A 9,474-nucleotide genomic window follows, 5' to 3' on the forward strand; every position below is an offset into this window, starting at 1 on the left:
TCCGTGGTCACCACTGCCTATAGATTTTACACAACTCGGCACCAACTTTACGGTATACGATGTTACGTCGGACATATTTATGAGTAATATAATGGCATCATTTGGCAGTGTTGACACTCACATCCTTCTTAGAGCCGTGACGTGACGCCAGATCCTGTTCCTGAACTAACCCATATAGATTTGCCTTCCCATCGAATTATTGAGGATTATTTAGGATTATTATATAGGATTATTATTTAGGATAATTATTTAGGATAATTATTTAGGATTATTATATACTAGGGCACAAGAAGTGCCCTAGTATATAATGGGTACCAGACGGTAAATGGTCACTGCCGCCTCGTATTTCGTAAGGTGGTCATGTCTCCGGGTGGCAATGATTTGGGACCAAGTAGCCGGTTTTCCAGTTTAATAACAAGAATCTAAATGGAAGCTTCATTACACGATCAAGAAGAAAGATATGAGGGAAAGAGAATGACAAAAGGGAAAAAACCGATTTACTCTTCACAACTACCTCCAAATATATACTAATTACCAACGTCATACTTTTATTCATCGACCTTATTAATCCATCCCCATTCGTTGCTCTAGTGGCCTGACATAAGGTCACAGAGCCTTAGGTTCTGGTTTAAAACCCCAGATCAGGCCAATAAAATGTCATCGGGCTTTTATCGATTCTCGAAATTCTCAGTAGCAGACCGAAGTCTGGTTGTTGGCAGTGCGCAGTCCCGTGCTTCAGACAACACTTTAAGCCGTCGATCCTGCGCCTGAATTCTTTCTGACCGTCTCGGATGAGAGTGGACCTGTGCTTGCACTATAATATCCTAAGTAGTTTCCTGGTCTCACATCAGGTTGGCCGCTATGACAGAAATCGGCGAAACGATATCTATAATAAAAAACAACGTACCCGTTGCGGCTGAACGTGCAGTGAGCGGCGGTCAGTATGAATCTGTCGCTGATTATGGAACCACTGCATTGCCATTCGTTGTCTGGCGAATCGTAACCAAGCAGCGCCTAAAAATTTGGTTGGAATTGTTGAGCCGGTTGAATTTTACAAGTGGTAGTGCCTCGCTATATACCTTCGGGTTGCAGCCGAATAAGCCGGCACGCCCGGAAGTACAACTCTCTCACTTAATATTAGCGTAAAGTGGTACCTATCCCCGATCCCCCTCCCCCCAAAACATGATGGTTGTGCAGGATTCGGTTACATTGGGGTACATGTCAGTCACCACCTCGTGGTGTACCCTGGGCAACAGGGCCGGCTTGAGCTTGCTCTTCGGCCACGGCTAAGACTGGCATAGAGGGATGCCGCGGGGCCGCTCCTGGTACGTCTCTGGTAGCGTAGGGCGGACCATGTGAGTGGCCTCGTTGGCTAGGAAGGAGTGGGAGGGCCTTTTTTGCGCTCGCCACTGTTCGGGACAAGCGAAGCAGGCATAATCATAAAGGCATCGCTCTGCAGCTTCTACAGAATTTTTCACGGGGAATGTTCCGAGGAATTGTTCGGATTAAGCCGAGATGGCCCAGTGGTTAGAACGCGTGCATCTTAACCGATGATTTCGGGTTCAAACCCACGCAGGCACCACTGAAATTTCATGTGCTTAATTTGTGTTTATAATTCATCTCGTGCTCGGCGGTGAAGGAAAACATCGTGAGGAAACCTGCATGTGTCTAATTTCAACGAAATTCAGCCACATGTGTATTCCGCCAACCCGCATTGGAGCAGCGTGGTGGAATATGCTCCAAACCTTCTCCTCAAAGGGAGAGGAGGCCTTTATCCCAGCAGTGGGACATTTACGGGCTGCTTAATCCCGCCTGCTGAATTTCACCTTCGGACATCTCGTCAAAATTCGAAGTTTCACCCGCACTATCTAGATGTCCGAAATCTACAACATCGCGATTTTTATGACATTTTCTTTCTCACACAACCACTTTGTGGAACCAGCTTTCGTCAGCGGTTTTTCCGAAACGATACGACTTCTTTAAAGGCCGGCAAAGCACCTGCAAGCCCTCCGGTGTTGTAGATATCCATGGGTGGTGGTAATTACTTTCCATCAGGTGATTAGATGTGATAGCAAAAATATATAATTTTAACAACGAAACTCCATCTAAATACTGATGTCTGAAAGTACTATGTAGTAGTCCAAGAAATATCCTTACCATATGAGGAAACTCTCCATAATATGCATCAGTTTTAGCATTGTCATCGATCATAGTCTCCGGTTTCCAATTACAGTAGTTCAGCCGTGCCATCTTTTCTTCCTCCAACATGAATGACATGCTTTCCACTTCGCACGGAAATACCAACAATTCCTGGTACTGCAGACATTCTAAGAAACATCAAATATCAAACGTCGCTACGTCATAATAGAATAACCTTGGTTGAATTTTATTTGTGAACTATTTTCCGCCCGCATGCGTTTTGCATCAGGTTCCGGTATATGATTACCGGGTAAGTTAGTAAGACGTCACGGATAAAGCACTAAATAAACTTACTTTCGCTATTATAAAATTACTTAGAATGTGCATATGTCACGGTCAAAACTTGTATTTGGTCAAACCCGTTTTTACAAGTTCAAACTGTTTTTTTTAAACTAGAATATGCTGTTAGGAAAAAAAAATGACGAAACGCATGTTATCAAAATAGATCAATTAATTAAAATTCAAGTTTCGCACATACAACGCATTCTTTCAGAGAATTTATTTAAAAGGAAATTACAGATTAATTGAGATGAAATCATTTAAATTCCAATCATCACTAAAGTGTGATGACAAATGAAAGTTAAGATAAATTCATGAAGAAAATTGTGATGTTCTGTCAGAGGGCAGCACTTATTTTAATTGTGTGTTATCTGTATGCCTCGTGTAGATCGTTACTGTGTGTGGAATAAAGTATAAAAAGACGGGAGTATCCGTCCAATGGCAATCGGGACCACTTTTCGCCGTTTGGCATCTAAATTAGCATGTAGGCACATAGTTTCTACCCTAAAAACCAAATTCAACCAATTCAACTCGGTTTTGGAATCAGAGGTGGTTGTGAAGCAACAGTACACTCTACCCGTAACTTTCTAAAAGGAAACGAGGCCGAGGTGCTTCTGAAATTTGATGTAAAGAATGCTTTTAACTCCTTAAATGGGGCAGCCTTGCTTAACGAAGTCGTCTCTAATTTGCCTGAAATTTACCCTTACGTTTGGCAATGTTATAGTTCACCTTCGAAATTATTTTTTGGCGTAAATACAATTCATTCTAATGTAGGCGTACAGCAAGGAGATCCATTGGGTCCTGCTCCTTTTAGCTTAGGTATCCATAACTGCATTTCAAATTTAAAATCTAAATTACATATTTGGTACCTAGGTACCTAGATGATGGAACTATAGGAGGTAAAGTAGATGATGTTATTGAAGATTTAATTAAAATTAAAGAACAATTTGATAAAGTCGGTCTTAAATTAAATTTTTCAAAATGTGATTTTATTTTTATGGACAATTTAACTTCCAAAAATAATAGTCCGGCAACGGATATATATAATAAAATGCACGTAACATAAAAAATATTCATAAAAACTTTGCCTCCTTGGTGTACCACTATTTGATGAAGATAGAGCCTATTCTTAATGATAAAATTAAAACATTTTCGGACAATGTTAATACCATCTTAAAACATTGCCTTTTTGTTCCAAAATTAATGTAGATTCTACGCGCGAGCCCAATCTAGAAATATCCTAGTCTTACCAATCAAATCGATGCCATCCTTAAAAAAACTTTAGAAAAAATTCTAAATTTATCTCTTGATGAGTATTCTTGGACTCAAGCTACACTTCCCACTCCATTTGGTGGCATCGGCGAGTCAAAATATTTGAAAATGAAAACTATTTAAAAAAATAATTTTATTAAAATTTTAACAAAATTAAACTACACTAAAACTACTCCACCGTCTGTCTGGTGGGTGAATCATCTGGTTTTAAAACTGTCAGTTGTTTTATAGGCAGCCGTGGTGGTGGGGCTCAAGTAAAAATGCAAGTGCAAAGTATGCAAATGTTCTTTTGTTTCTTAATTACTTCATTGTCTCCTTTTGTTTTGTCTAACATGTTTCGTTCTTCGAAGTCCAGGGTGATGACATAACATCTTTAACGTGATCTCTCTTCGATGAACTGGCATTGTTTTTATTACTTTTAAAATTAAGTTCCTGTATCTGGGTGACGTGACTGGCGTGAGGAAAATTTCAAGTGTTGCCCTACCGGCCTTTCTTTCTTCTGTACATAGCATTTCAGGCCTTTGTTCACAAATTTTAAAATCAAAATCCGTCAAAATCACAAATGTTACTGAGGCGATAGAGACCTGGAAGGTAAAGTATCCTAATGATGATATCCCTAAGGAAGCTACAAAACAAAAAGTTTGGGATTCGCCATTGGTCCACGTTACACTACAGTTTGACACAAAATTTATCAAGTGCCCAAAACCGTGCCAGGCTTCTAGCGTTATCAACTAAAGAGTCAAGTTACTGGTTGAATTCATTACCCTCTAAAAATCTTGGCACACTTTTAGATAATGAATGTTTCCGCATATCAATTGATCTCCGACTGGGAACACCGCTGTGCTCTGAGCACAGATGCCCGTGTGGAAAGGAGGTGGACTCTTTCGGTTTACATGGTCTCTCTTGCCCAAGGAGTTCAGGCAGGCTTTTCGCCACGGATAATAATTTTTAATGATACAATAAATAGGGCTCTTGCCACCACCGACGTTCCTGCTCTTACAGAGCCTCGTGAAATTAGTCGTGATGATGGTAAGAGACCTGATGGATTAACATTGGTTCCCTGGGAATGAGAACGGGCCTTTGTGTGGGACGCTTCATGCGTTGACACGTTGGCCCCGTCTCATATCATAGAAACATTGTTAAGAGCCCGTGCCGCTGCGGAAAAAGCTGAAGCAAAAAAGAGATTTAAATATTCGTGTCTTATATCAAATTAATTTTTTGTCCCATTTGCTGTTAAAACACTTGGCCTTTGGAGTAATGGTGCAAAAAGCTTCATCAAAAGTATAACATCTCGCCTTATTGCCTCCACTGGTGACAGGAGGGCTGGTTCATTTTTAGCCCAGAGGATCGGAATTGCGATTCAACGGTGAATTGCTGCTAGCATTCTTGCCTCAAGATTTATACAGTAACTTTTTTTAATTCATATTTCTATATATATTTAAGCACTTAATGTTATCAATTCTTATGTTAATAAATGTTATATATACATGTCCACAAAAACTAAATATTTTTAGAAATTATACTTAAAGTAAGTTAGTATACTGCTCAGTTGCTTGGAATCCTAGATAAGACATTAAATTAGATTAATACATAAAGACACTTACTCTGGAACGATATCCTGTAGGGAGCGGCCATTGAATAGTTCGTCAATGGCTCGCAGCGATCATCGGTTGTTGGAAACCTACGGACGCTCGGGGTCCCAAAATCGTCTGTTGTCGTCGTCGTTTCTCTGTAATAAATATTAAAGACGTGTAAATAAGAGGCGCAATGGAAACACACGTGTTTAAATACCATTACTGTTCAACAAAATGCCACAGCTTCAAATCAGGATGTGCATCCTTTAATGTGTTCAATGTGTGATTATATTCCACCTTCTCAATACGTGGTAGAGCTTTGTGCAAGCCAAGATGGGAACAAACCACTCATTACGTTCCGGTTTGAAGGGTGAGTGAGACAGTGCAACTACAGGCACAAGGGACCTAACATCTTAGTTACCAAGATTTGTGGCGCATTGATGATGTAATAGATGAGTAGATGGCAATGTAGGTGGGCAGTGGTCACCATTTACCATCAGGTGGTCTATTCGCTAGTGTACCAATATTAAACTTTAAAAACAAACTAATTCTTACTCTACATGATGCCTTAGATCTTTCGCGTCTAGTGTGGGTATATTGTCCTCCACACAGCAAACTTTCGTTTTTAGTTTATCACAAAACTGAAATTAAATTATAAAAAGTTGATTTATGTAAGACTTTGAAAGTTTACTTGGTGAGTGGGCGGGGTGCAACCTCACCTGGGTAGGTACTGACCATGGTCATGGGTACTAGGAATTATTAACCTTAGGGTTTATTAATGCACATCGTCAAGCACCATCATCCTTGGGAACCAAGATGTTAAGTCTCTTATGCCTGCGATACTAGCACACTCGGAAGACAACCATGCTAAGTGTTGCTGTTTGACGATAGAATATATGATGGTACTCAACCAGATGGGCTTGCACAAGGCCCATCACCAAGCACGATAAGGAACTTCAGTCCAAGATAACTATCAAATTATATAAGTTTGCCTACCACTGGCTTCTTTCCTTCCTTTATCTCGTTGAAAGCAAATGGACACTTAAATATGTCCATACAAGTCCCCTGTTTTCCATCCTTTCCGAAACACAAGTCAGTCGGTCCTACAAATTGTAAAAACATAAAGTAACAGCTAGCAGATGTTCCAACGCCGGTCAATGGTGGGATACGCATGTGGCGGACTTCAATACGGCCCCAACAGGTTTCCTCGCGATGGTTTCCTTCACCTCCGAGCACGAGATTGAGTATAACCACAAGTTAAACACAGGAAATTCATTTGTGCTTACTCGGGCTCGATCTCATCTCTTAAAACTCACGTGTTCTGACATTTGGGTTTACTCGGCTCGTCAGTTATATTTATATTTATATATATTGTACACAACAACCGCAGGAAAACATCGTCAGAAAACCTGCATTACCTAACCACCAATCCGCATGTTCGCAGCATTTGTTCCACTAAAGCCGCCAAGCTCCGAGCCTGAAATAAGAGGAGCAAAACTTTGCCCAGCAGTAGAGATATTGGCCGCTACTTAAAGTTACTAAAAACATCAAAGATGTACTTACGATAATAGTAGCACAAAAATGCCGCAGTTGTAAATGCTGATACACAGAGCGCTTGTAAAATGACCCTACGGTATCTCTTTACGAAGTTTGATATTTCTTCAACCAATGAAAGGTTCTGTAAAGATGATGAATATTTTAAAATTAATGATGATAGCGTCTGCCCCGTTGTTGAAGTTCGGCCGCACCTATTCAATATCCAACATTTGAGGAAAACGGAAGGAAGGAAAAAAATTGGATCATTTGCACTCGAATTCCTGCAATCTGTGGGTGTGATATCGTAAGGGAGCGGAAGTGTGTAACAGGAAGCCGTGGGAGCGCGCTATTTGATGAGACCAATGAGTACACGGTGCTAGAGTTGGCCGTTAGATGGTTCCGACAAATTTTCCGTGAGGACGTAATAGTAATATTGCTTAACTAAAGTGAGATGTCAGATGTCACACGTCATGTAAGTAATCATGGCGTCATGATTACTGCAAGGCTAACTCGTTATATATTCATTAATAACACTAGAGTTCGTCAATGGCTTTCAATACGAAAATTGATTGACGAACAGAAGAGAAAATGATACCGAACTGTTTTGTCTTATCATGTATTGCTATAACATTGTCCACCATTTAATATATACTTAATAATTATAATAAAATTAAAAACTTAAATTAAATTAATGGGAAAAAGATAGGAATCCCCACAAAAGATATATCGACGAGTTAACAAATATCTATATGAAGTCAAATTATAATTATATTAAAAGTAACCGATACAAGTAAATAAATTAAGGCTTATTGATTGAAATCAAAATATTCTAATTAATTCATAATATAATTATTAGGGTCTCCACGCCTATGTTGGTGTAAGGCCTGTCCTTTGTGGCCCCAGGGCCTCCAGACCTGTAAATATGACTCTGTTGCCACGGGAGCACGGACCCATACAGAGCTGTTTTTCAGCTATACGCCCTCCCTTTTCGTCACAAGCAACTTTACAATTGGCAGTTGATAGATAACAATCATTCGTTCCGTTCGTTCAATCGCCATTCATTAATTTCAAGGTGTACAATGCGTTTTAAATAACGCATTGTACCACATTGTAACCCACTGTAGTATTTGGCTATTTAGGCAACATTGTGCGTCCTAATAAAGATTTTATCTCACGACTAGTTAATACGACAGTGAATGGAAATTCGCATAAGGGAATTGTTGGAAAGTTTTTGACCCTATCAAAAAATCTGGTGCCAGTCTCATCTCTTTTATCGTCCCCCTCCCGTTTTCCAAAAGGCAATATTTTTACAACCTGTTATTTCATGCCTAATCTGATGGTGAGAGGTCACTCCTGTCCATATATGTACACAGCCGCTGTAAAATATATTAACCATTGTTTAAATCACACCAATGCGCCAACAACCTTTGGAATTTAGGTGTAAAGTCCCTTGTGAGTGGAGGTGAGTGCCTGTGTAACCTGCCTGTTACACAGGCACTCACCATTCGAACCGAAACACAACAATTCTTAATATTGCTGTTTGGCGGTAGAATATTTGATGAATGAATCGGACCTACCCAGACGAAGAGCAAAGCGCTACCACCAATTAAACATCCTAATGTTCGATCTGAATATAGTTCAATGGTTTGGTTCCCGTGATAATGCACGATTATCTAAATGACACCACTTTTAATCCAGTATGGCGACCACCAGGTATTGTATATTTATAATTTCCAAATTAACCCCTTTGGTATGGGTATCAAATGAAAAAGCTTGAGGCATCCTTTTTATAGGATGCCTCAGCCTTTAGGCTGACAACTCACCGGCAAAGCCTCTGGTCTTGCAGCATTATTTTGGCTCATCATGAGCCTCTTTTTCCACAAAAAAACGGTATGAAATTTCAAGGTTTGAAAATATTTGATAACTTCTAAAAATGCGGCTTTATCCACGGAAAACACGATTGATTGTATTTCGACGTAAGGTACTTTTATTACATACAATTAAGAATTATTTATTTCCTACTTGAAATAATCATGATTGTTCCACTTAAACATGATAACAGCTAGAACCGAGGGTGTTTAATTTATAACAATTTCATTGCAATATATAAATTATTATACCACAATAAGCTGGGGTTAGAAATAAATATAAATAAAAATGTTAAAAATGTTATAGTAGTATCTGACAAGTTAGGTCAGGGCTTTGGCTCAATACTAAAAAGTGAGATAAAAAATGTAGTCAATATATGCTCACCCGGGGCAACCTATCAGTACCAAATAAATAAGATAAGTTCTATGCATCTGGATTCAAATAATATAGTTGTATTAATGCATGGAGACAGCTGGTCTCTGAACAAAAATAATCTAATTAAGAATATAAAATTATTATGTGAAATTCAAAATCAAAAGAAATGCAAATTTATAATTAGTACATTTCCATATTCACATACCTTGACAGATGCACAGAATTTTTTTTTTTTTTTTTAATTTTTGGGTTTATTTATGCCAAGAGGGCACAGATTATTTCGCCAATGTCACGTGCGATGGAGAAGACACGATGGAGATTGATCAGTGCGGTCGAGATTACAGGCTTAATTTAATTTGAAGGCATAATA

At 39.2% G+C, this 9,474-nt stretch overlaps 1 protein-coding gene across 9 annotated transcripts in view; it reads right to left on the reverse strand.

Moving 5' to 3' along the window:
- The window catches only part of LOC125074692 (serine protease snake-like), a 29,171-nt gene extending 20,343 nt beyond the window's left edge, over positions 1 to 8,828 (reverse strand). For all 9 annotated transcript variants that reach the window (XR_007120157.1, XM_047686082.1, XM_047686084.1 and 6 more), the window contains exons 1-7: positions 8,684 to 8,828; positions 6,888 to 7,002; positions 6,321 to 6,427; positions 5,880 to 5,965; positions 5,355 to 5,479; positions 2,158 to 2,327; positions 908 to 1,014 (exon numbers count right to left, since the gene is read on the reverse strand). Coding sequence is in view for 8 of the 9 variants with exons in the window: in XM_047686082.1 (XP_047542038.1) it covers positions 908 to 1,014; positions 2,158 to 2,327; positions 5,355 to 5,479; positions 5,880 to 5,965; positions 6,321 to 6,427; positions 6,888 to 7,002; positions 8,684 to 8,725 (752 nt within the window). In the remaining variant the exon portion in view is untranslated. The remainder of the gene's footprint in view (positions 1 to 907; positions 1,015 to 2,157; positions 2,328 to 5,354; positions 5,480 to 5,879; positions 5,966 to 6,320; positions 6,428 to 6,887; positions 7,003 to 8,683) is intronic.
- Positions 8,829 to 9,474: the final 646 nt, after the last annotated feature.

Source organism: Vanessa atalanta, chromosome 28, assembly GCF_905147765.1.
Source record: "Vanessa atalanta chromosome 28, ilVanAtal1.2, whole genome shotgun sequence".
NCBI classification, from domain to species: Eukaryota; Metazoa; Arthropoda; class Insecta; order Lepidoptera; family Nymphalidae; genus Vanessa; species Vanessa atalanta.